The sequence below is a fragment of the Rhamphochromis sp. 'chilingali' genome (genome assembly GCF_963969265.1).
Source record: "Rhamphochromis sp. 'chilingali' genome assembly, chromosome: 4".
NCBI lineage: Eukaryota > Metazoa > Chordata > Actinopteri > Cichliformes > Cichlidae > Rhamphochromis > Rhamphochromis sp. 'chilingali'.
Genome location: NC_137948.1, coordinates 32,940,282 through 32,968,214, shown reverse-complemented (window position 1 = coordinate 32,968,214; position 27,933 = coordinate 32,940,282). Strand labels below are relative to the sequence as shown.

At 43.5% G+C, this 27,933-nt stretch overlaps 1 protein-coding gene across 3 annotated transcripts in view; it reads right to left on the bottom strand.

Moving 5' to 3' along the window:
• Positions 1 to 1,957: 1,957 nt before the first annotated feature.
• Positions 1,958 to 27,933, bottom strand: part of vasna (vasorin a) — a 39,354-nt gene continuing 13,378 nt past the window's right edge. For all 3 annotated transcript variants that reach the window (XM_080881636.1, XM_080881635.1, XM_080881634.1), the window contains one exon: positions 1,958 to 4,789. In XM_080881636.1, coding sequence (XP_080737762.1) covers positions 2,678 to 4,768 — 2,091 coding nt within the window. In that variant the 5' untranslated portion in view covers positions 4,769 to 4,789 and the 3' untranslated portion in view covers positions 1,958 to 2,677. The remainder of the gene's footprint in view (positions 4,790 to 27,933) is intronic.

Below are 27,933 nucleotides of genomic sequence, written 5' to 3'. Positions count from 1 at the left end.
GTTGTTAATGGAAACCCTTTTCCCAGTTGTTTACCATATTTCTATGACGACACTCGCGTTCATTTAAAACTAACATAAAGCCTCAAAATGAGCTCGAATTCTTCTAAACCACACTGGCAGGATACACTGCAGTGAAAGATCTTATAAAAGTATCTTCAGGCCTCAGCCAACACCTCTTGATCAAACACAAAACCACAGTCGTGTTATCATCAGAGCATTTTAATACTGTTCGTTTTCTCAGCATTGCTTTTATGGCAAAAAAAAAATGTACACAGAAATGCTATTGACAGACAGAAGAAAAACATACAACAATGACAAAAATACAAGTTTCCCTAAATAAACAGGGAAAGTAGTGTAACAAGCATGTTGAAAATATTTCAAACATTTCCTTCTCCTACGACTGTCCAAAGCAACACAGCGAGTGTTTCAGCTGATATGTTGGGATAAGGGGAAAACATGAACATCTGTGGCTTTGTTTGGACTGGAGAATTGACAAAATAAAACAGTGAAAACTGAAAATGGGTGCTTGATTTTGGACACTTTGGGAGTATTATATAAGGACAATATGGGGTTGGAAGCATAAAAAAGGGGACACAAAAACAGCCGTGAAAACACACACACATACACATCTGAACAATCAAACTCATGTAAGTTACTGCTGTTAGATAACTAAGAATCAAATAAGGCCTTTTTTTTGTCAAAATCCTCACAAAAATTGATTGCATGGTGCTTCATTTTTAGTTTGTAATTTGATGCAATGCCATATGTTGTGAGACAAAATAAAGGCTCTATTGTTCTCGAAATCCACATCAGCATGTAATATGACACTAAAAGATGTCGGTAAGGCTCGGGAGCAATGTTGCTTAGGCATTTCTCTGTAAACCTATTATACTCAGTGATAGAGTATGAATCCTTTTTTTTAAGGAAGAAGATATAAAAAACTGCAAAAAATTATTTAATCTCTACCCCAGACAGGAGAAAAAAAATAAAACACATACATTTCATTGCTTTTAGCATTTACATTTCACAGTCTGGTTGGCAGTAAACAAGCAAAACTACACAAACCAATAATAGTCACTGACCAAAAACACACAATGATGATGATTAAAGTCAAGTGGCAGACAAGTAAGAGGGTAATAGCAAACAAAAAGCTAAAGGGGCCACTGTCTAGACGATATCACTGGAACGATACAGTCAGCAGCCCCAGGAGAAAACTAGTGCCTAAAACTCTAAATCTTTGAACTTCCTTTCTTGGCACGTGTGTGCTGCTTTATAGGAGTGAGCTCTGAGGCTGAAGGCCTTTGAACAGTTTAGGGATCTTTACTGTTCAAAAACAGTCTGAGCCTTGTTTAACTATGTCTTTGTGGAGTGGAGGCAGACCTGGCAGAGAGACTAAAGTATCTGACACTGAACTTTTACATTCAGTTTAAATTTTGGAAAAAACAAAAAGCAGTCTGTATTTTATGTAAGAATGGCTGAGTTTTAATTAAAGTAGTTTTATGAATCAGCTTTTAGTAGATATTTAATTACTCCTCGCTGCTTTTGGATCTCATCTTTGGAGAACTTTAGCTTTGATTTACTTCTCCATTTACTTCTCCACTCAGGACAGTCAAAAATCCACCATTTATGCATGGGTTTATAGGCAGGGACAATTACTGTTTAAACTCATGTTAGCAATACTGCAAAAAAAAACAAAAAAAACAAAAGACATGCTAAAAATACAAAAATACATGACAAAAATGGAATACCATAATATCAACTAAACACTAATAATCTGCCTCTGATGGCACAGAACAATGCAGGCAAAGTCCGTTCCCATTTACCTTTCACAGCAAATATATTTCCCACAAAAAACAAATGATGTGGCAGAATTATGGTTGATGGGTCAGAAGAATCCAAATCTGCACAAGACACTTGCATGTTTTTGTTTCAGATACTGTCCACAACATAATATAGAGTTCACACAGCTCATATGGTCTTCAGCTTAATGCTGATTTTCAAAATATTTTTATTAATTCCACTTCCTTTTGAGCATTAACCTTGTGACAGTCTATAAGTGGAACATTTGAAAGGAAAATCCAAATGTTTTTTTCAGTGCAAGATCTTTTTATAATCCTTATGGTGCGGTCAGAGTTGGTTGAAACTCCAGTTTGTATTGGGACGTGTGGTCCAGGTGTTTTCATATACACCAGTGACGTGATCCAGTTCTGTAGCTCAAACACTCAGGCACTTTCCCCATACCATATCTACTAAATCCAGCAACAGGATTACAACTCAGTCACATTGTTTCTGTTTTATAAACAAAAACATTTTAAAAAAGAACTGTCAGTTACAGCTGCGTCAATGCAAAAGGCACTTCCGTTTTCAGTTCGCTAAGACCTTTCTAGTAAATTGCACTCAGTTAGGTTTCACCACCATCTAATCCTGCTTGATGACTTTTAAACCACTTCCCATTCATTTTGCAAATTTCCAATATGATGTCATCGTAATTTTACCATTCACTGACTCTGAAATAAATCATCCACTTTGTTGTGCCACCTTTTGACCTTGAAAGGATAGTAAGTGCCACTTTTTGAATTTTGGATGTTTGGACTGAAAATTCGATTTCAATCACTAAGTGAGCGATATCAGGATCAGAAACTATGGAAGGGGAGTCTTTACAAAATCTTCCCAACAGTTAGAAATAAGATGGTTTTAGTGACGTAACATTGTTATTTGAAGGGCAGTGGCCTTGCACTAAGAGTGCTACATAGTCCAACCCCCCGTTTTGTTGCATGTATGGAAGTGGCTGAGGAGTAAAACAATGATCGATCTCCGGCTGTTTGAGGGGTGTTGTACCGTTTCCTCCATTCTCCAGACAAGGTTTCCCCTCCAGTTCCATGGGATCAGGATCAGTGGGGCCCAGTTCAGGCTCCAATCCAGAATTGGCCTGCTTCCTTTTCCTTAGACAGATGATTGTCCCAGCCACCACAGCAAATCCCAGCACCAGTGCAAGAGCAGCTAAAGCAGGTATGAGAGTATATGTCATAGATGGCTGTGTCTCCACCCAGGGCTCTGAGGATGTCACTGGAATCCCTTCGGTACGAGCCTCTGTACATGACCCCATTTCAGCAGAGTTGTTGGCCCGAGAGCTGATTTTCTCTCCCAAAGGACTAGCACAGACTGAATAGGTACAGTTTGGTCTCAGACCACGTAAAGTGTATTCAGGATAGTTGGGTGGAACATTCAGTGTAATGGATCGGCGATCAGGCCCTGAGAGGTTACGGTAGGTCAACTTGATGCCACGAATATGCGGCTGTGACTTGATAAACCGATGCAAGTCAAGAAGGATTGATGTGGAGGTCACCTGACGTGAACTGATGGCATCAAGTTTATCAGGTATCTCGGTGGTAACTATAGAATCTTCAGTTGCTGGTGGTTGAGGAACATCATCCATATTTTCACAGTAGAGGCCAAATGTCCCTGACAGACACAAACAGCCGAGTTCTCCCACTGGGTCAAAATAACAAGTGCCACCATTAAGGCAGATGTTTGGTGGACAAAAGTGCTCATATTGCCCACTGGTGGAGCTTGGGAAGACTGGAGGTTCTGTTTTTGGAGAGATAGTTTCTTCACTAGGTGGTGGAGGAGGAGGAATAGCATTGGTATGGGTTGTTCTTGGAGATGTGTATGGCAACTGTGGAACAGAAGTACTTCCAATGGGAGAGCCCATTTGCAATGTTGTGGTTGATGGACATCCAAAATCTTTGTGATCCAGTTCTGAAAGCATCTTCCCAGCATTAACTAGAGGAAAGTGGCATCTGGTCTCTTCATGTCTCTCAAGAATCACTTTCTTCTCTTTTAGCCAGACAGGGAACCAGGCTAATGGGCACAAACAGTCAAATGGATTCTTAGCTGCTGTCAGGGTTCTCAACTTGGGGAAAGTGTGAAAAAAATGTGGTGGGAATCCCTGGAGATTTAGACTACTGAGATCCAGTTCTTGAAGCCCAGATAATTTATCAAAGTCCTCCACCCTCAGATCCCCCAATGGGTTGCCAGCCAAGCTCAGCTTGGTCAGCCCTTTTAGGAAATCATGTTTTAGGGCCCTGGGCACCTCAGCTAACTGGTTTGATGAAATGTCTAGCTCATGAAGATTCTTCAGGGAGGCTACGAGATCCTCATGTAAAGTAGTAAGCTTTAGAGAGGCCACCTTAAGTGTCTCCAGGTGGGGAGTCTGTAGGTCTGAGGGACTCAAAGTTGGAATATTGTTGTTGCTGAGGTCTAAAAGGAGAAGACTGGGGAACTGAAGTGATGGGAGCGAGGTTAGCTGATTCCCTTGCAGTTTTAGTTCTAGCAACTTTTCTAAACCTTCAAAAGCTTCCAAATGAATGCTCTGTATGCGATTTGAATGAAGATACAGCCTCTCCAGCTGTACCAAGCCAGAAAAACTGCCTTTGGATATATGGGTAATCTGGTTAGTGGACAAGTCTAAGTTCTTCAGTTTTGACAACATCTCAAATACACCATCTGGAATCTCTGTAAGCTCATTCTGGCTCAGATCTAAAAGCTCCAACTCCATTAGACCTTTGAAGTCTTCTTGAGCCAAAGTAATGATGGCATTTTGGAAGATGTAGAGATTTTGTGTCGTTGTTGGGACACGAGGCACAATGGGGGCAGGAAGATTAATGCAGAATATAGACCCCTGCATTGGGCAGTCACAGCTTGCTGGGCAGTCAGATGATAACACCAGCCCAGAAGACAGGACAAAGAGCAGGAAGTATTGTATCATGGCGATGAAAGGCTTGCAAATCTGAAAGACATAAGTGGAATAGAAAATGGTTAGTGTCAACCATTAGTTGCTTGCTAAGGTGCCCATATTTACAAGACAAATTGAAACATAAACCCTGGTAATTTATAAATAGCTCTACAGGTAATATAATTAACTACTCTATGAAATAAATGAATATTATTTAAGAATTTTGTCAGCCTCGTACTCAAACTTAGATTCGTTTTGTCTAATAACAAATGCAACAGTTCCATAAAACATGTCCAAAGGAAGAAATTCAAGTATCAAAGAACACAGAAATATAGAAAAGTACAATGAGGTGGATACACACATACTTATGCTAGGGCTGCTCAATTAATCGAATTTAAATCTAAATTACGATCTGGGCTTTCAAGGATTAGTAAAAATGACTGAGCCGATTATTAGCCCCTCCCTCGTGCTTTACTCTCGCGCTGTGTGGCAAATCGAGCGCACCTCTCTGCATTTCGAACACGCGTCACAACAATTAAGAGGACCCGAGGGAAGCTCGGAAAGCTAAGCAGAAGTTATTTGGAGAGGAGAGTGACTGCTGTTGGTTGAAAAGAGAGGTAAAAAACTTCAGTGGTGCAGAAACATTATGGGTTCGCGGAGTCAGACGTGGATCAAGTAGACATAGTGTGTAAACTTTGCTACGGTGTCGTAGCTGCACCACAGAGCAACACTGCAAAGATCATTAAACATAGATGTTTACATTTTTTTTATTTTTTATATTGCAAACATTTGCACTGTTATCAGTATTTGCACACTATTTTATATTATTTTTTGACAATCTTTTTAAAGTCATTATTCAATACATTGTTATTGTTAAATAAATATCGTCAAATAATCAAGATCTCAATTTCAGTGAAAATAATCGTGAGTATCATTTTTGCCATAATTGAGCTTGTGCTAAAAAAAACAAAACTTTATTTCCATAAACACAAATATGTATGCAAAATATAATGCCTAGAGCCTCATTATAGTGCCTTTGCTTTTCATATCTGTAATGATCATCCTCCCCAGGGATAAAGGCCCATAGGTTAAGTGAGAGGTTAGCACAGGCCACCCAGGGTGACTATTTCTGAGTAGATAAGAAGTCAGTTCAGCCACTTCTTTGTGTTTATGGCATCGTTTTTAGCCCGTGAAACCCAGTCTGCTGCAGTGAAGCATGACATGCACAGCCGCAAGTCTCCCATATACAAACATATCTGAGGCGAATATGGTTTGCTGACAGACACATTACACTATTGTTTTATAGTGCCAAAAAACACAGGACAGTAGAAAACTGTGGAAAATTCAAGCACTGCATTGAAAATTTCCAACTAATTTTCCAGTGGATGTGTGAATGTTTTTTAAATCTCATCCCGCTTCCCTCTTAATCAGCACAAGATTTTACAAGGTAGTGTACAAACAGTGCTCTACAAAGAGATAATTGTGTCATCAAGCGTCTTTACTTTGCCCACTTTTATTGTTTATAGTCACATGTCTTATAGGAAGAATAAAAATAAGCCCCATGTATGCAGCTCACCCAAAAAGAAAGAAAAAACACAAAAAATGCACTTAAATGTATAACTGCTGTGTAGTGAGTAAAGAAGTTTTAATAATGTGTCTGGATTGAGCATAAAAACAGTAACAAACTGTTCTGCTGTGGAATAATGAAAAATGTAAAAAACAATTAACTTACAAATATGTTGCTGTTTTTTTATAATCACATGTTTAAATGTTCCTATTATGGTACACCATTTATCAATGTGCATTTCAGTCACCATCCTTAACATTACATCAGCTCTTTGTCTTTCATCTTCCTCTCTCTCCCCTCCACTCCCTTGGCCTGGTTTCTATTTGAAACCTAAGATGTTTTATTAAAGTCAGGCGTGCACACATAGGGCCATACCTCTATTCCCTCCCTGCCCTATTTCTCCGCCATTCATTCCCTTCACCTCATAACATGAAAGTAGGAATTTGCAATATTCTGGGAAATTCTTTATGTAATGACAGGAATGGAAAAAAGTGGTGCTGACAAGTGTTTTGAACACAACACAAGATTTTTTTTAGATGAATTAATATGGACGGTGCTCTGACCTGCTGCTCTCTTGATTCTCTGTTAACCTAAAGACACACTTTTATTTAACTGATCTTCCAGGACCAGTTAGAATGTTTCTAATGCTGTTTTATACAGATCACAGCACACTGTCTGGGAATTAGAATCTTATCTCTGATTTTTGTCTCTTGATGCCATACTGTATCTATGTGGGAAACTGGTCACTTTGCTAGTTTTTGCCAAAGAGAACAACACTGTTACACTTCATGTCCAATAAGAAATAAACACGGACACTAAATTGAACAGCTTTACAAACCTGCAAGTCTGCATATACTAGTAATTTTAACTGGTGTTTGAACTTTTAGGTAAAAAAACAAAACAGCAATGCAAAGACATGTTTTCAGACCCAAAGTTACTGGTGTGAGTAACATTTTGTGGCCATTTATCAAAGCAATATATCCATCCATCATTCAGTTTTTTTCTGCTTGTCCAGAAAGGTCACCAGTCTGCTGCAGGGCTAACTTTGCCTGGCATTACTTTGCTTTAGTCACCAAACCAGTACTAGTGGGAAAAAAACAAACAAAACAAACAAAAGCTACAGACACAAACTACAATGCACACCCTAATGCATACAATTAAAAGATCTAAGATGACAGCGTGCTCCACTGAACTATTCCTGCTATGACGGGCTTTTGTTCAGGAGAATGTCTTTATTTAAAGCCACTGCACTCCAGAGTCTGGAGCTTTCTTCGTGTGAAGTCAGTTGTTGTTTACAGAACATTATAGCTGCCTTTCAGTTCTTTAGGGTGCTACCTCTGACACACTTGCTAAGTGAATAGTGTGATGAAAGGAGAGGAACGACTGGAATATGAATGGTTGGAGTATTACACTCTTAAAGCTAGCCTTTATAGGCTTTTATAGAATATGTTTGCAAATCCAAGTGTGTAGGTAATCTTGAGGCCTTGCGCTTGCCAACTAACCACTGTCAGGACATGCACGTTTACAGCCTCTGTGAATGTTATAGAATAGAATAGAATAGCTCTTTATCCGATTGTTCAGTCTGACGTCACTAGCCGTGTCTGGACCTAAACTCCGCTGCAGGTCCATATATCAAATGATCACTATGGCATTACTGAGAGTTGAAAAACTGTCTAAAGTCTTTCATCTTTAATAAAATGATCAGCGTTCTGCTCTACTAGGTGTAACAATTGAGTTTAACATCCAGGCATCCATGAAAACGGAATTTATGACATTTAACGGAGTTAGAAGTTAGCAGGGAGTTAGCTCGCTAGCTTCTATCTAAATACAATATAGCATGTCCTGACTGCGGGGTTTTGGAAACAAATTAAAACGTACAGCTCTGTTATCACTTCCAACATAAATGAAGACAGAAAACTAAACAGCAGTGATGTTTGTAGGGTTACTGAAGTTTGGCTAGCTGATATAATGATGTGCTACGTGACCACTAGCGACACAGCTATGTTAGCATAATATAAACAAGCTAACTTTTTTTTCCCACTCGATAAACGTTAACGTGAGTGTTCTCGGTGGTCAGGAACAAATGTAATCGCATGGCAGGATGCTGTAAAAGGACCAAACTTCAGCCAGGAGAACAACTGAGATAATCCATCCACAATACGAGGTTAGTCATTCATATACTGCTGCATGGGCTGGGCTGTAGCTACATCCTAAGGTTTTAAAAACTGAGCTTAAATAAATGATTAGCGGTAATAAAAGCCGAGGGAGGTCAACAGTGATCACTGACTGTTTTAGGAGCTTTTTGAGATCAAATAGAAGAAAATACAAAACATTAAACATGTTAACAACACAAAAGCCATATTAAACGCAGACTACTTTAGGCCCGGAAGTAGGATTCATCGCGTCATCACTGAACAACCGGATTGTGACTGTTACAAGAACAATGAAAGGCAGTTTGGTATCTCTCCGTGTGAAATACACAATAGCGTAAGCAAGTATTTACATAATAACACAGACAGATTTACATTTACACAAGACAGATATGTACAACTTATTCTTACACCTGCATACATACAGATACACCCATAAAGACAGATATGTACAACTTATTCATACACCTGCATACATACAGATATACACATATATATATATACACACGATATACACATATATATATACACGATATACACACATATATATATACACGATATACACATATATATATATAAAAACACCCAGCACGCCCCTGCGGGCGGTTTATCCTTCAAGCTCGGGTCCTCTACCAGAGGCCTGGGAGCTTGAGGGTCCTGCGCAGTATCTTAGCTGTTCCCAGGACTGCGCTCTTCTGGACAGAGATCTCCGATGTTATTCCCGGGATCTGCTGGAGCCACTCGCCTAGCTTGGGAGTCACCGCACCTAGTGCTCCGATTACCACGGGGACCACCGTTACCTTCACCCTCCACATCCTCTCGAGCTCTTCTCTGAGCCCTTGGTATTTCTCCAGCTTCTCGTGTTCCTTCTTCCTGATATTGCTGTCATTCGGAACTGCTACATCGATCACTACGGCCGTCTTCTTCTCTTTGTCTACCACCACTATGTCCGGTTGGTTAGCCACCACCATTTTGTCCGTCTGTATCTGGAAGTCCCACAGGATCTTAGCTCGGTCATTCTCCACCACCCTTGGGGGCATCTCCCATTTTGACCTCGGGACTTCCAGGTTATACTCGGCACAGATGTTCCTGTACACTATGCCGGCCACTTGGTTATGGCGTTCCATGTATGCCTTGCCTGCTAGCATCTTGCACCCTGCTGTTATGTGCTGGATTGTCTCTGGGGCATCTTTACACAGCCTGCACCTGGGGTCTTGCCTGGTGTGATAGACCCCAGCCTATATGGATCTTGTACTCAGATCTTGTTCTTGTGCTGCCATGATTAGTGCCTCTGTGCTGTCTCTCAGTCCAGCTTTGTCCAGCCACTGGTAGGATTTCTGGATATCAGCCACCTCCTCTATCTGCCGGTGGTACATACCGTGCAGGGCCCTGTCCTTCCATGATGGTTCCTCGTCTACCTCCTCTTTCTTGGGTTTCTGCTGCCTGAGGTATTCACTGAGCACTCGGTCAGTTGGGGCCATCTTCCCAATGTATTCTTGGATGTTCGTTGTCTCATCCTGGACTGTGGTGCTGACACTCACCAGTCCCCGGCCCCCTTCCTTCCGCTTAGTGTATAGCCTCAGGGTGCTGGACTTGGGGTGAAACCCTCCATGCATGGTAAGGAGCTTTCTTGTCTTTATGTCAGTGGCTTCTATCTCCTCCTTTGGCCAGCCTATTACCCCAGCAGGGTACCTGATCACGGGCAGGGCGTACGTGTTGATGGCCCGGATCTTGTTCTTACCATTCAGCTGACTCCTCAGGACTTGCCTGACCCTCTGCAGGTACTTGGTGGTTGCAGCTTTTCTAGCGGCCTCTTCATGGTTCCCATTCGCCTGCGGGATCCCCAGGTACTTGTAACTGTCCTCTATGTCTGCAATGTTGCCTTCTGGTAGTTCAATCCCCTCAGTTCTGACTACCTTCCCTCTCTTTGTTACCATCCGACTACACTTCTCCAGTCCGAACGACATTCCAATGTCATTGCTGTATAGCCTGGTAGTGTGGATCAGTGAATCGATGTCTCGTTCACTCTTGGCATACAGCTTGATGTCATCCATGTACAGGAGGTGGCTGACAACTGCTCCGTTCCGTAGTCAGTATCCGTAGCCAGTCTTGTTAATGATCTCACTGAGGGGGTTCAGGCCTATGCAGAACAGCAGTGGGGATATATATATATATATATATATATATATATATATATATATATATATATATATATATATATATATATATATATATATATATATATTAGGGGTGCAACGATATTCGTATCGATATTGAACCATTCGATACAGTGCTTTCGGTTCGGTACGCATATGTATCGAACAATACAAAATTTGTAATTTATTTTATTAACTTTCCTTCTGACGATGCTGTCTGTGATGAGCGCTCAGTGAATCTGCGTTCGACTACTCCGCCTAGGCTGCACTGTCGAGCGCAGATCCACTGAGCGCTCAACACAGACAGCGTCGTCAGAAGGAAGAGCGCAGGGCAAGCTAGCGAGACAGAAGTTAAGCTCTCCTTGCAACATGGCAAATTGAACCTCCCCCACCCTCATTCAGATCTGGCGTTTGGAATTATTTTGGTTTTCATGTGACGTATGACCCTGAAGGTAAGCGCGTCATGGACTAAAGTAAAACAGTATGTTGGATGTGCCACGCAATGCTCAATTACATGGGTGGGAACTAGTGTGTTAGCGCAGTTAGCTCGTTAACGTGTTGGCCGTCTAGCCCCATGCACGGGGCGATCAGGGGTAGGTCGTTAACGGAGATTTGCCGTGTTGTGGAGTTAAGGTCATTTCAACGAGATTAACCTGAAAGCACTAGTGGTAACACAACGAATATGACTGCACATTTACTCCGACATCATCCTAGTGCAAAGACAAGTGGAAGCAGACAAAAACAACAAGCAAGCATGCTACAAACTTTAGCTGAGTCATTTAGACAGCCGTTAGCACATGATTCTCCTTATATGTTTAATATGCTGCTGAGAATATAGCCCAGAAGAAGCGGATAGTATAGCTTTTATTTTGGAAAGAGACATTTCTCTGTAATAAACTCTCTTTTCCAAAGATGAGTGATTCCTCAATCAGATACAGGGCTCGCAATATCGCTAGCCCGACATCCCGGGGCTAGCGATTTTTCCAGTCGGACTACCAAAATCTATCTCTGCCCTGCCCGTCGGGCTATCGTAGGAAGGAAAAATATATGTCAATGCTTTTGCATTCTTTCGGAAATGTAGCTGGGTAATTATGTCATTGGCATCGGTGAGCCACTGTCAATATGTGACATATTGAAATCGCGTTTGAAATTGCGCTTGTTTTTTGCTTTCACTTTGCAATCGCGCGAACTGTGTATAGAGAGCGACAGCACTGATTGGTGAGTGATGATAATTTGCGCACAAATTCCTCTGACATCGTCTTATCAATCGTTAGCTTACTATGCAAACATGACAAGTGAAATCTCCCGCAGCTTAAACATGTGAGAGGTTGATCGCGCAGAGAATCGCTGAGCGTTATGTGAGTGCGTGTGTAAAAGCAGCAGGATATATATTTCAGTTCTGCTGAGCCAAATAAGACAGGTCAGGGTGAAGAAGTGACAGCCAAAGAAAAGCTTACCACAAAACGGAGTAGTTATGACAAATCAGACTATAAGGCAAAAAGAAAGTGCAGCTTTATGGTTTCATGGACAAAAGAATTTCCGTGGCTGCAATATGACGAGCTAATTAACCAGGGCTGCACATAAGTGGTCCGCAGGTGCGCATTCGCTGTCAAAATAAAAAACACGCACAAGGGTTAGGGTTAGGGTTAAATTTAAAAACTGTACTTTTGAGTTAAAATATATATTTATAATTTTAATAAATGACAAATTAAAAAGGCATGAACATCTTTTTTTGTATCGAAAAAATATCGAACCGTGACACCAAAGTATCGAACCGAACCGTGAATTTTGTGTATCGTTGCACCCCTAATAAATATATATATATATATATATATATATATATATATATATATATATATATATATATATATATATATATATATATATATATATATATAGGAGCTGAACCTAACAAGCTGCTTTAAGTTACTCACGCCCTTATTCAGACATCCCAACAGTAATGGAAAGAACCATGTCACATGTGATATTTATCTTAGATGGTGCACAGAACTGTCCATGTGCTGATTCCAACATGTAATCCAAAGGCATACATGACTTATCAGCAGTAACAGTAACATGCGTACATGTATAATTAAATGTGACTTTTAGTTGCCCATATAAGTATTTCATGAGCTGTTTTTATTCTTCATGTTTCACAAAAAGAAAAAGTACAATATAAAATAAACTGCCTCTTTGTCCCTGTTTACTAAATAACTTTCAAAATATCTTTTAATAATGTTGTCACAAGCTGTAGCTACAATACTGTAGCTGTGTGTTTGATATCAACACACAGGAGGTTGGGAAGCGTATTTGTAACCGGAAGGTCGCCGGTTCGATCCCTGGGCTCTCTGTCCTGGTCTTTGTGTCCTTGGGCAAGACACTTCACCTACCGCCTACTAGTGTTGGCCAGAGAGGCCGATGGCGCGATATGGCACCCTCGCTTCTGTCAGTCTGCCCCAGGGCAGCTGTGGCTACAACCGTAGCTTGCCTCCACCAGTGTGTGAATGTGAGAGTGAATGAATAGTGGCATTGTAAAGCGCTTTGGGTGCCTTGAAAAGCGCTATATAAATCCAATCCATTATCAATATCAGTTGGTGTAAATAATTTTCAGTCATCTATCAAAACCTTGTCTCATTATGTCTTTTGACCTTTTTGACCAGAAATATTTTTCCAAGACTTATAAAACTTACCTGATGTCAGACAGCAGCAATGTAAATTATTAAAACTTGTGTATGCTTTACTTTCTACATCTTTGTTTAATCTTGACCATTGTTAATTTCAGTCAAGTAAAAGGAAAATAAGTTGGCAAGGCTTTTAGATAAGTGTTAAACACCACTGTGGCAGGCCAAATGAAATGCCTTAAACATAATATTTTCAAAGAGCTTACAGGAAAGCACATTTATTCTTAACTTTCTGCTTCACAAACACCTCATCTATTTTGAAATTTCAAAGGAATGACAGGATAAGTAGGAGGGGAAATAAGGAAAGCTTAAAGCTCAATCTCAACATAAGCACTTTAAGTTCCTCTGTTTCTTCTGTTGTCTGATATTAACCGGGTGCCAACATCATAAAGCCAAGAATCTGCCAAGCACAGCACTCCAAAAAAATGGACATACACAGTGCACGCAAGTAATCCTGCATTACGCTGCAGTCACAGAACTTGTTGCAAAACCAGTTCTCTTTATTCTTTTGTACGTGTATAATTAAATGTCACTGCTTTTTGTTGTCACAGTAGGACTTAATGGCACACAGCATATCCTTAGCCATGGAGGCTGTGTGTTGAAAGGGGAACGTGCTCATCAGAAGATGAAAATTAAACAGTTCGGCACACACCCGACCTGCAGAACAGCAACTCACAGGCCTCTGAATGTATTCACACAGGCACGCACACATTCTTGCACATGTTCACGCCAGGAGACACACACAAACACAGAGTCTACAACACAGCTGGATTTTGTTACCCACAATACACTGCAGCCATCTCTCACTGTGAGACAGAATGAAAGGCCCACATAAACTTTACTCCTCCCCTGTGATAAGAAGTGGGCAGCAAGAATAAATGGAGATGGGGAATTGCAGAGAACGAGTGTGAGAGGCAAGATGTTTAAATAGCTGGTTCGTTGACGCCTGCCACAGTTCATCCACAATTTGCTGTATACAAAGACTCACTCATCTAAACTTAAAGTGCATGGCAAAACCCAAACATGATTGTGTTGTGTATTCTCTCAAAGCAAGGTGCAAGGAGTCTTGGTCCTGTAGAAGCACAACTATGGTGACTTGACGACATAAGAAAGAAATTCCGCAGCATTATTATAAGTTGAACCTTATTTTGAAAATCCGCAGAACAGTTACATGGCTTAAAAAAGTCATAACAACAACCTCAAGAAACCTGAGCAGGCTTGTACAAAACATTCTGCTCTGCTTTTGGTTTGTTGCTATGACTTCTGGTCCATCAAACTTTATTGGACTGATGTCACTATTTTCCCAAATGTCAGCAATGAAATTAATGAAAAATAAACCTCAAATTGGTACTTGCTATGAATTATAATTTACCTCAAAAAGAACATATGCTCTCTCTCTCTCTCTTGCCCTCTTTCTCCCCCTTGCTATGGCTGGCTGTACTGTATTGTACAAAAGAGAAGTATACCACTGTTAGTTGTCAAGAATAGGATCATAAGAAGATCAACAATGGAAACAACACTCTTTGCAGAAAGCTTGTTATCTGACGCATGACCTTAGGGGGTTTGCACTGCCATTTCTCCCACTGAAAACTATCATTCGGTCACTAGATTGTAGAGGTAGATGCTGCTCTTATCAATGATTATCATGATGACCCTTGAGATGATAGTCATATCAGAAACTTTACAAATAGCAACTGCACTAGAAATATTCCAGAGACGCACAAGGAAACAACCATGAAGGGGAGATCATCCAAATGTCAAACAACTTTTGTATTTGATCTTATTATTTGTGGAGTTGTGAAACTTTATAATGGCAAATTTTATAGTATGTTGAAGGTTAAAGATTGCTCGTGTTGAAAGCTAATATGCAAATTACGGAAATTTGCATTGTTCTTACTGCTACCAAAGGCTGTGCTGCGTTTCCCTCTTGGCTAGAATATCCAGATAAATGACCAATGCAAAAGGGCAGAATAAATTTAGAACATTGTTGTTTAATTATTGAATAATTATTGTCTTTACTCTTTATTCCTATCCAGTTTAAGTACTTACATGTCAAAGAAAGTAGGACAGCTAGGTGGTGAAGGCTACCTAAAACACTGGTATTAATTACACTTCATACACAGCAAAATCTCCAGTGTTAATTTAACACTGGAGATTTTGCTGTGTACCAGCATTATGAGGATTGGTAAACAGAAACTGCTAAAAAAAAAAAAAAGAACCAACTACAACGGCTGTGTAAAAGTGCAAATAATTGAGCAGTCATTTAGATAAATTATGTAGAACACAAATGCTTTTGGTAGCAAATTATTCACATTTGTTTTTCTCCTGACACTAAATTGGATGATGGAGAGACTGGCAGATGTGAAAGAAAAAACATCAGTGGTGAGGGCACAAAGAAGTAAAGTGGCGATCATAAATTTGTGTTAAAAAGTTGTTCTGCAGGGAGGTTACTTCATTTTCTTTTAGAAAATAAAGGAGTCTTGATTTAGTGGTGCCAAATCTTCCAAAGAGGAATATCGTGTTACCTCATGCTTGAAAAGCTTACCAGTAAAATCAGTTTAACAAGGTCTTTCTTTCTAAAACTCTTACCCCACAACTGTTTTGTAAGAAGATCAATTATAGCCATGCACTGTATCTGTACTGTACTGGGGTTGCACAGGAATGTGAAAGCACATGGACAAACATGTGTAAGGATATTATAAATAAAACAGATTAAGGCTTAACACACACAAAGTAAATAGAAATGTTATTCTGATGGGCGTGCTGCATGAAAGTTCAGTTGTGTAAAGGATTTTGTGGTTGAGCAAGTCTCTTTATTTTACCATGACCTCAAAAGTTATGATGACTTCTAGGATTAGTTTGTTAATCTGAGCCTGACGTGACGTCTTTTCTTTCTTGCCTTAGGAACATATAACGGAGAGTTGCATCAGTCTTATCTGGATAGAGTGTCAACAAGCTGGATTTATGTTGCATCACCTATTCTCATAACCCAAGTATCAGTATAGTAAAAAAAATTAACAGAAGATTAGATTAATATATACCATTGGGTGAGATTAAATGAATATATAATCAGGGCTTTATGGTCTGAGATTACCAATGCAATGACTGTAAATACAAATCATCCAAAAACTATAAATGACAATCCAAAAATTACAAAACGCAAAGGAAATGTTTATATATTGTATTGTTTTCCCATTGATTTGATTTTTACTCATGGGAGTAGTACTTTAGTAGTAGTTTTCCTCTACAAATATAATTAATTAAAAAGTCTTCTGTGTGAAAAAATAACAGAGAAAGATAATCAGCTGTCTCCGATGAGCCTCTCATTCTCCATATGGAGTAGTCTTGTACTGTAGCTAGGATTTTTTACTTTGCACAGCAGCTGTGAGCTGGCACAGTGCAGCAATCTGTTGAAGTATTGAGTCTCGTGCAGTCCTTTAATGTGAAATAATACATTTTAATGATCGAAACTATAAAAGAAACATTCCCACAAAGTTAGTCATTGCCTGTGAGGTTTTTGGCATCACATGTGCTGACAATCTATATTAGGATGAAGAAGAATCGCATGCACAATGAGCCACATGAAAGCCACGATAAATAAATTACATTAAAAGCTTAGGTACAAATACAATTTATATTTCTTTGTCATTCTCTTCAACTGCATTTACTCCTTGACTTGTTCTTCTGTGTACTCTTAATAGAACCATTGTTTTTGGCAAAGTAGCAGCTCCACACTTAGAGACGTATCTGTGACTCCTCTTACTATGTTCCCCTCTGTCTCTCATTAACCGTACCTGCTTTTGTACTGTTAATAGAAGCAGTTACATACCAGCTAAATTGTATGATAGGACAACCTTTCTGACACTGGTAAGGGTAGCTTCAGATATATTATGAGGTTTGAAATATCAGATAAATGGCAATTTGAGCTGAAAAGCCAGAGTAGGGATCCAGTATCTGCCCTCTAGTAACTTACAATGGGTGAGTTGCAGTATCCTGTAAACAAAAATCTATCAGTGAAAGTATTATGACTTTAAGTCTGCCAGCACATAATGACAATTAACCTGGTTATTGCCTTGTAGATGTCAAGGTCTGCGGAGGCAGACCGTGCGGAAAGGTGTGTGGTGGACCCAGGTGCGAACACAAACGAGGATGCAGGAGTGGATTCCAACAAAAACGAGCCTTTTATTACGGCTGAAAAACTCATAGAAAGGAACAACAAAGTAACTGAGGGAAAACCTGAACATAGACTGGGGAACTATGACTCTAATGAGATTTAGACAGCAAAATGCAAACTATGGCTGGGATACTACGACAAGGGGTAGGGGAGATAACACAGACGACGCGACACAGACTACATGAAACACAGAGGCTAAATACACATGAGGGATGATCAGGGGAAGTGGATGCACACGGGGAACACAGGTGACACTGATAATCATAACAAGACACGGCAGGAGTGAACGTAACACTGATGGGAGATGGGCAAAGTAAAGCAGGAAGTACAGAGGTTCAAACAGGAGGAGAGAGAGCACGGGGAGAACGCAGACATAACGGGCTGGGGAAAACATAGAATAAAGCACAAAGAGAGACGAGGGCTCATAAATACACCGAGGGGCACACAGGGGGTAAGAGTCACGAAGGGAAAACACATAAGGAACAACGTAACAGATCAACCCAGGAAGCATGGCCTAAATAAGGAACAAAATACAAAAATACATGAAAAACTAAGAATACTGGGCCCACATGGCCCAGGACCATGACACCACCCCCCCCTAAAGGGCTGGCTCCCGACAGCCCAAACCCGAGAAACAAAAACAAAAACAGAAAACAACCCACCCAGGGCGGGAGGCGGGGGACCAGGACGGAGGGACCAGAACGGGAAACAAAATAAACAACAGAAAACACGGGAGCACACGACCATAGTCAAAACAAAGTTCAGGGGGCCGACCCAGAGCCCACAGGCACCAGAGTTCACGGGTCACACGGTCGGGGGGGCCGACCAGGCGGGTGGCAGAGCTGGTCCGGAGGCCGGCCGCGCGGAAGGCAGCGGCGGCGGCGAAGGAGACGACGGAGCAGTTCAGGGGGCCGGCCGCGCGGAAGGCAGCGGCGGCGGCGAAGGAGACGACGGAGCAGTTCAGGGGGCCGGCCGCGCGGAAGGCAGCGGCGGCGGCGAAGGAGACGACGGAGCAGTTCAGGGGGCCGGCCGCGCGGAAGGCAGCGGCGGCGGCGAAGGAGACGACGGAGCAGTTCAGGGGGCCGGCCGCGCGGAAGGCAGCGGCGGCGGCGAAGGAGACGACGGAGCAGTTCAGGGGGCCGGCCGCGCGGAAGGCAGCGGCGGCGGCTCTCCAGTGTCAGGCGTACTGGCCGAGGCCCGGTGGGCACAGGACCAGTCGAGGCGGGACCAGGCGACGCACAGGCTGAGGCTGCAGCGGACGAAGGCTCTGAGGCTGCAGCGGACGAAGGCTCTGAGGCTGCAGCGGACGAAGGCTCTGAGGCTGCAGCGGACGAAGGCTCTGAGGCTGCAGCGGACGAAGGCTCTGAGGCTGCAGCGGACGAAGGCTCTGAGGCTGCAGCGGACGAAGGCTCTGAGGCTGCAGCGGACGAAGGCTCTGAGGCTGCAGCGGACGAAGGCTCTGAGGCTGCAGCGGACGAAGGCTCTGAGGCTGCAGCGGACGAAGGCTCTGAGGCTGCAGCGGACGAAGGCTCTGAGGCTGCAGCGGACGAAGGCTCTGAGGCTGCAGCGGACGAAGGCTCTGAGGCTGCAGCGGACGAAGGCTCTGAGGCTGCAGCGGACGAAGGCTCTGAGGCTGCAGCGGACGAAGGCTCTGAGGCTGCAGCGGACGAGGCGTGAGGCCGGACGGACTCCTCGGGCCCTCCAGCGGAGACAGGAGGCTGAACGGGCCCCTCGGACCCTCCAGCTGACGAGGCTTGAGGCTGAACGGGCCCCTCGGACCCTCCAGCGGAGACAGGTGGCTGAACGGGCTCCTCGGGCCCTCCAGCAGACGAGGCGTGAGGCTGAACGGGCCCCTCGGACCCTCCAGCGGAGACAGGTGGCTGAACGGGCTCCTCGGGCCCTCCAGCAGACGAGGCGTGAGGCTGAACGGGCCCCTCGGACCCTCCAGCGGAGACAGGTGGCTGAACGGGCTCCTCGGGCCCTCCAGCAGACGAGGCGTGAGGCTGAACGGGCTCCTCGGGCCCTCCAGCAGACGAGGCGTGAGGCTGAACGGGCCCCTCGGACCCTCCAGCGGAGACAGGTGGCTGAACGGGCTCCTCGGGCCCTCCAGCAGACGAGGCGTGAGGCTGGATGGGCTCCCCGGACCCTCCAGCTGACGAGGTAGATGGCGGCGTGGGAGCCGCGGAGTCCTGGATGAGCTCATCCGAGCTCCCAGCAGGAGCTGATGCAGAGCCAGAGAGATTTGAGACCCCTGGCTGAATGTGAAGCTGACCAGCGGACCGTACTGCTATCGGGGCCTGCGCTACAGGCGGCACTGGAGCTACTGGGGCCTGCGCTACAGGCGGCACTGGAGCTACTGGGGCCTGCGCTACAGGCGGCACTGGAGCTACTGGGGCCTGCGCTACAGGCGGCACTGGAGCTACTGGGGCCTGCGCTACAGGCGGCACTGGAGCTACTGGGGCCTGCGCTACAGGCGGCACTGGAGCTACTGGGGCCTGCGCTACAGGCGGCACTGGAGCTACTGGGGCCTGCGCTACAGGCGGCACTGGAGCTACTGGGGCCTGCGCTACAGGCGGCACTGGAGCTACTGGGGCCTGCGCTACAGGCGGCGAGGGAGCTAACTGAACTGAGGGTGGCGGCGAGGGAGCTGACTGAACTGAGGGTGGCGGCGAGGGAGCTGACTGAACTGAGGGTGGCGGCGAGGGAGCTGACTGAACTGAGGGTGGCGGCGAGGGAGCTGACTGAACTGAGGGTGGCGGCGAGGGAGCTGACTGAACTGAGGGTGGCGGCGAGGGAGCTGACTGAACTGAGGGTGGCGGCGAGGGAGCTGACTGAACTGAGGGTGGCGGCGAGGGAGCTGACTGAACTGAGGGTGGCGGCGAGGGAGCTGACTGAACTGAGGGTGGCGGCGAGGGAGCTGACTGAACTGAGGGTGGCGGCGAGGGAGCTGACTGAACTGAGGGTGGCGGCGAGGGAGCTGACTGAACTGAGGGTGGCGGCGAGGGAGCTGACTGAACTGTGAGGGGCTCAGAGCGCCGGCGGCGAGAGTGCCGCTTCTTTCTATCCGTGGAAGCGGGCGGGGTGAGCGGTGGAAGTCCCTGGCAACTCCGGGGACCCCCGAGAGCGAGGCGCGTTCCCCGAAAGACTTGCTCACAGTCGGGGGTCAGCCACGGCTTCCACCGGAGCTTCTCCTCCAGCTCCGCGAGAACCACCTGCTCCCGTTCAGCGATGTCCCGGGCAGTGATTTGTGGGGACATCTCCTCAGAGCCGAAAATCACTGCTGACACGGACTCGGAGGCGGCTTCGGCCAGCGGTTCCGGCCCAGGCGACTGCTCTGACGACACCCCGGACTCTGGCTGCGCTGACGTGCGGCGGCGACGAAGGCGCCGCTTCCTCCTAGCAGCGGCTGTTGACACATTGATAGCTGTGACGGCTGGCTCCTCATCCTCCGACCACATCCGTGCCAGAAAGGAGGCTGGAGAAGCGAAGTCCGAACGAAACGGCGAGGGTGAGCGGCTCGTGTACGAAGGCATGGATGGTAGCGACCCCAGGTTGCGTCCGAGTCTCAGTGAGCCAACTTTAATCACCCCGGAGCCGCAAGATGGTGGAGGCGGTGATGGGGAAGTTGCGTGACAGCGGAACGGTGGTGACGCGGCCCGTGCGCTGGGCGCCTGCTCCTGAGGACGGGGTTGGAGGATGGTGCGGAGGTAATCAGAAATCAGGGGGGGTAGCGCCTCCCACAGCCAGGGGAACACGGTTACGCTCACCCGCAATGGGTGAAGCAACTCCTCCGTATCCTCCTCCCCGGAACGCTGCATCCACTGACAGCATAGCGCTTCCACTGTCTGAACGACCTCCCTTCTCTGTGTCGCTGGGTCCATACTGGTCGCGTCGTACTGTCAAGGTCTGCGGAGGCAGACCGTGCGGAAAGGTGTGTGGTGGACCCAGGTGCGAACACAAACGAGGATGCAGGAGTGGATTCCAACAAAAACGAGCCTTTTATTACGGCTGAAAAACTCATAGAAAGGAACAACAAAGTAACTGAGGGAAAACCTGAACATAGACTGGGGAACTATGACTCTAATGAGATTTAGACAGCAAAATGCAAACTATGGCTGGGATACTACGACAAGGGGTAGGGGAGATAACACAGACGACGCGACACAGACTACATGAAACACAGAGGCTAAATACACATGAGGGATGATCAGGGGAAGTGGATGCACACGGGGAACACAGGTGACACTGATAATCATAACAAGACACGGCAGGAGTGAACGTAACACTGATGGGAGATGGGCAAAGTAAAGCAGGAAGTACAGAGGTTCAAACAGGAGGAGAGAGAGCACGGGGAGAACGCAGACATAACGGGCTGGGGAAAACATAGAATAAAGCACAAAGAGAGACGAGGGCTCATAAATACACCGAGGGGCACACAGGGGGTAAGAGTCACGAAGGGAAAACACATAAGGAACAACGTAACAGATCAACCCAGGAAGCATGGCCTAAATAAGGAACAAAATACAAAAATACATGAAAAACTAAGAATACTGGGCCCACATGGCCCAGGACCATGACAGTAGATATGAGATTCGTGCAGAGGATGTGTAATTACCAGGAGAAGCCATTATAGAAGCACTGAACAAAGTAACCTCAGTCAGCTTTGTGGATGGTTTTGGCCTCTGGCGGTTTCACCAATGCCTTGGTGTGGTGTTTTAAGGTGTGGAAGTGTTCCAGTTATGCTCCTGCTATGCTGAAAATGCAGAGCAGTGTGCTGCGGCTGCCTGTTAGACCTTGAGTCCTATCTGTGGGTTTAAGGAACATTTCCGTAAGGAAATCCAGTCCCCTTCCCAGTAGAATACTAGAAGGTAAGCTTAGCTTGAGGTATTCATGGGCAAATGTATACAGAAGAATATCTGAACAGATTTAGATTTCCTCCTGAAGTAAATCCAAACAGAGCTGTACTGACAAGTACTTGACAGTAGAACAGTGTTAGTGTTGTTGTCGTTTTGTATTTGATTGGACTTTGTTTTTAAATAGGTGCAGATACTTTGGCTAATCTTACAGGGACTGAATGATTCTTAAGAATTGGTTGGCTTTATTACTCTTCATTGCTATCTACTTTTTAAAATCAGAATCTTAGCCATTACCAGGACTTACTAGGACACAATTTCTAACAAGCACATCTGTTATGCCCCAGATGTACCTTTCAACAATGATAATTGCTGAACTGCATTTTGGTCTCTCTGTGCCAGGGTTTCTGGCAAACCTTAAAGAGTCGTTTTTTTCATCACGTTATAAGGTAACGTGATGAAAGGTGTTTACCAAGGTGATAAGGTGTTTACCAAGTGAAGTTAAAAGCAATTATGTTGTTTTTGTGTCTGATCCACCAGCATAACAAGAAGGTGCTATGGAGCTATTTGCTGCTCCCTTTAGGGTTCACCAAAGCAGATAATCTGCCTTCATTCCACCCGATCCCTAGCATGTCCTCCCCTCCTCCATGAACCTCTTTTGTGGTCTTCTTCTTTTCTTCTTCTTTTCTGCCAGCTAAATCCTCAAGATCCTTGGTCCAGTAAATCCACTATCCCTCTGCAAATGTCCAAACCATTTCAGCCTTGCTTCACTAAGTGTATCTCCAACCTGATCAACCTGAGCTGTACTAATTTCTAATCCTATCCACTCTGGTCACTTCCAGTGAAAAATTTAACATTTTCAATTTTGTCACCTCCATCTCCTCCTGTCTTTTTATCTGTGTCACTGCCTCCAGCAGATCTCACTATCAACTTATAAACCTTCCGTTTCACTACTCCTGTCACAAATCACCCTTAACATTCACGGTTCACCCCAGGGATGTAAACTCTTCAAACTTGGGGTCAGCTGTGGCTCAGAGTGATTCACATCCCAGCTCCTCCAGACTGCATGTTTGAAGTAAAGCAAGACACTGAACCCCAAGTTGTCAGAGTACAACTGAGTTCACTTCTGTGAATGTGTGTGTAACTGTGTGAATGAGGCTTATAGTAAAAAATACCTTGATTGCTCAGTTGAAGTAGAAAAGCGCTATATAAGAAAATCTAGGGCAGAAAACACATTTATTGTGCCTTGCTGCTATTAACTCATCAAACAGCTCTACACCACACTAACAGAACACAAACTGAACTTTCATTCATTTTGCTAACTAGAAGAATATGTCTGTGTAAATAAATAAATAAATAAATTTTTATTTATATAGCACCTTTCAAGACGGAATCACAAAGTGCTGAAAGATTTTTCAGCCTTTCAATGAGGATGTGGTGGTCAACTGTGTCGAAAGCTGATGTTAGGTCCAACATGAGTAGAACAGAGCATTTTCCTGCATCATTATTCACCAGGCTTTCACTAGAGACCCTAAGAAGAGCTGTCTCCGTGGAGTGAAATCGACGAAAACCTGACTGAAACTTATTGTAAATGCCATGTTTATCTAGAGCTGCCATAAGTTGCTTAGCCACAACCTTTTCTAGAAGCTTAGCAAAGGTTGTGTATCTTGATATGCTTTTGTTTCTTCTTGATGTGTTTACTTGTGGTACACTGGCCACATGCCTGCATTCAGGGTGAATGTTGGTGACACCGGGTTTTCCACAGAGTTGAAGCCTCAACATCAGCAATGAGGCACCACAAGCACAGTTGGGTATTCTGATGTAACAATTGGAGCAGCAAACAAGTCACAAAATCGAAGGTTGTGTGCATGTCTTCACGCTCAAGTGCTTCCAAATCTGTTTTGTCAATCAACAGTTGTAAATAAGCCTGTCACCTGGAGTCAGCTTCACACAGGTGTGCCAGGAGGCAAAGGGCAACAGGCACAACCCATACAAGCATGCCTATTCTTTCACCCACCTTCTCTTCTTACTATTTGTAAAAAAATTTCTAAACCGTCCCAGTGAGGTATGTAATCCTCCAGATGCTCCTTTTGTGGGTATTTTCCTTATAGCAAGAGTAAGTGCATAAAAACAAGTCTGATATAAGTAACGCACACGTAACTTGCTATTGTCTTTTTGAAATGTTTGTAGAGTCACCCCGAAGCAGTGAGCCTCCTCATTCACCTTCCTTGGATCTATCACTTCTTGGCCTGCAGTCACTTGTCGCTCACTTTAAAGCACTGTTCACTGTAAACAGAATCTCTGCAGCAAAGACAGTGATAGAAGTCACAACAGCAATGAAGACTTTTGAAAAAGAGCCAAGGTTCTCTGAGATTTTTACTGTCATTTTTCTCAATTAAGTAAGCCCGCCCCATCTTCATTTCTATTGCATCCTACAATCATTATTTTATATGACAAATTACGTCTTTAATGTTAAACACACGTGTGATGTAACTGTTCCTCCTTCATCTTTCTCCCTTACCTCCACCCCAGTTACTGACTGATGTTTGCCTGTTTGCCAACAGGGCGCCCTCATGTGTGTTCAGCCCTCTGGCAGGGTCCCTGTTAGGCATGACTGTGAGGGAAAAGTCGGATGGTAGAGGCCTGTTCTCCGGTTTGTGCAAGTTTAAGACAGATAGCATCTTCACAGCTTATCTGCACTTTGAGACATCAAGCTCAGGTTTGGTTCAGACTAATTTCATTTGTTTGGTTCATCACCGCAAACATACACAGAGACAGAATGTTAAGAAAGCAGAAACTCGAACTGAAGCTTATCTTAATTGGCCGTTTACTGGTCCACATGAACCATCTGTAACCATGTGTACAGAGTATCCCATTCATATGCACTCAACTAACTTTGAGTTACCAGAACCCAACAATAAAATTATCTTGGATAATTATTGATTTTAGGGGTTATAATCACTTTTGTGTTTGATTGTATTGAACTAGTGACCTGTCCAGGGTGTACAGCTGCCTTTTAGCCTATTTCAGCTGGGGTACGCACAAGTCCATAACTTTAAATCTTCCCCCCCATGAAAACTACATTTAACCTCACCTGTACCCTGATGAATTTTGACAACTCAATATACATCAATAAATGACAACTTGATTTTCGTTTTTTCTAAGGCTAGGTCTAGTAAGCCAATCGCCCTCACTAACTTCTGATGCAAACCCAGTTATTTTGTCCTGGAATCAGGCCTAATATAAGACAAAAACTGCTCAATTCAGAAAAAAGAAACAATAGTTACTCCTAGTATGCTTAGAAAGAGTTTAGTTGGATAAGCAGTTATAAAATTAATTCATCCAACGATTTCCTCAACCACTTATCTAATTTAGGGTTGTGTTGACCTCTTTTTTGTTGTAGCCTCACATTTCATAAATTTGAGGATGTGAAGTTAGTTTGAGGATGTTAACGTAATACTTATTCAGTCTAATTTAGAAGAAACTGGAGGTCTCATTTCCACAACATTTTTAGCTTACTGGAGAAAGTATATTAAAAACGTGTATTCAGGTTTTTTCACCTGACTTTAAGTCAGACCCCGGTTTCTGCAAACGTGCAAACGCTGGGAATTTATTTATTTTTGGCTCACGCTGATTATGTTAGCTTATCCAACTAATATTCTAGTTAATAATCTTTTATACATATACAAAAGGGCTGAAATAATTACAGAAAAGCAAAGAAATGTTCTTACTATATACTTTCGTTTACCTGCATATAGGTGATATGCAACCAGCTTCTCTTTTTCCAGCATGTTACACTATATTTATTCAGACATTTCTTTATATTATGTTATATTTCTTTATGTTTTAGTGTTCAAAATATTACATAGAACCAAATTTGTTCTGTGAACATGCCGGAACTTATTTTCACCACAAGCTTCGGATGCTAGAGCACCGCTTGCGCAACTGTCATGGGAGTTCTCGCTTGACCAAAATGTACTCTGTAATTTGTGCGGAAATTTCACTGGGGTGGTGAAAAATCAGAAGCAGTGTTGTTGTTTACAGTCACACATCTAAAGATCAAATTTCACCTTCTGAAAAACCCATTAATATGAGGCACAAGCGGTTCATGTTTGTATGTAGACGTGCATCACTAAAGAACGATTTTGGCATCGATGTGGGATGAGTGTTTACTTTGTCACTTATCTATTTACTTTACCTCCTGACAGATGCTTTAAAATAAACACACGCACACATACACACACACACACAAGCCCATTCTTGTCCCTGCTGGAAGGGGAATCAATTAGTGCAAACTGAACTGCGTGTGTGTATGTTTGTTTGGCTCAGTTAAAGCCACTGACCTTGACTGGTTCATGACCCAGAAACAAAGGCTGCATTTTACACAGGAACAGATTTTTAACTCTTTGCAGTGCTGTTCAGAGCTAAACCAGGCCGTCTGTTCTATCAGCTTTACAAGACCAGACCTGTTCCCTGCCAGCATTTCCACAGTGTGAACGCAGCTACAGACACATAAAATGTGTCCTGGGAGGGCGACTTTGCTGAGAAGCCTTTGTGTCGGTGAGAGACGGGAAATATATGCGTATGAAACATACACACAAACAAACACACTCTCTAAATTACTCATCTTCCCAGCACACCATTTATAATGGCAGGAACCAGGTTTTCTATCTGTTTGTGCTTGCCTCACTATCAGCGCTCACAGATAATCAAACTCATCATCACATACCTCGAATAACCGGTAACTGCCTTCCAGTCAGTCTGCAGTAAAGTGACTATAACTTACTGTGGTGCACCGCAGAGTGTAAGATTGCGAGTCGAACCACTTAAGTCGTCCAACGAATGATGTAGTGTCACGAGGTCAAAGGTCATGTTAACAGTCTGTCTTACTTCTTAGGTTTGTTTTCATTCAAGAAGGAATGTGATGGATGTTAAACAGCAAACTATACAGAAAAAGGAATAGGTTAAATCAGAAATTTGCCTCTGTGTGCAACCGATTCATTTCTGTTATCGCTGCTAGCATGCTTTTTTTTGATGGCCCCACATTGCAAAACTATGACTTTAGTATTATAGCTAACCAAAAATATGTTGATTTCAGTGATGAGTAAAGCTGTATCGTCTCTTTAACCGATCAACTGCTTGAAGTAGAGGAGGATGTACTGTAAGTGTTTAAATCAAGATTACCTTAATTTGCTACAGCATATATAGTGCGCTCAGTGTTGGTGTTGTTTCTTCATCATCATAATAATGTTTGTCCAGGATCAATATTACAACAGACCAATCACGTTGTGATGTCATATCTTTGGAATGTGGAGGAAAAAGGAAAAGAAATGCCTTTGTTTACATATAACACCCTTCTAAAATAAATGGTAATCATTCCAAGTGTTTTCTTTATTCCTTTATGCTTTAGAATATATAATAGTGCTTTCAGCGTTAGCACGGTTAGCTCGTTAACGCTTTAGCACCGTGCAGCCCCACGCACGGGGTGATCCGCATTAACTCGCTAACGGAGATTTGCCGCGTTAATGCAGTTATGGCGTTAACGTCATTTTAATATGCAAATGTTTGCAAAGTTTAACCTCACATTTGGCCCATTCGTTTTTAACAAGGTGTTACT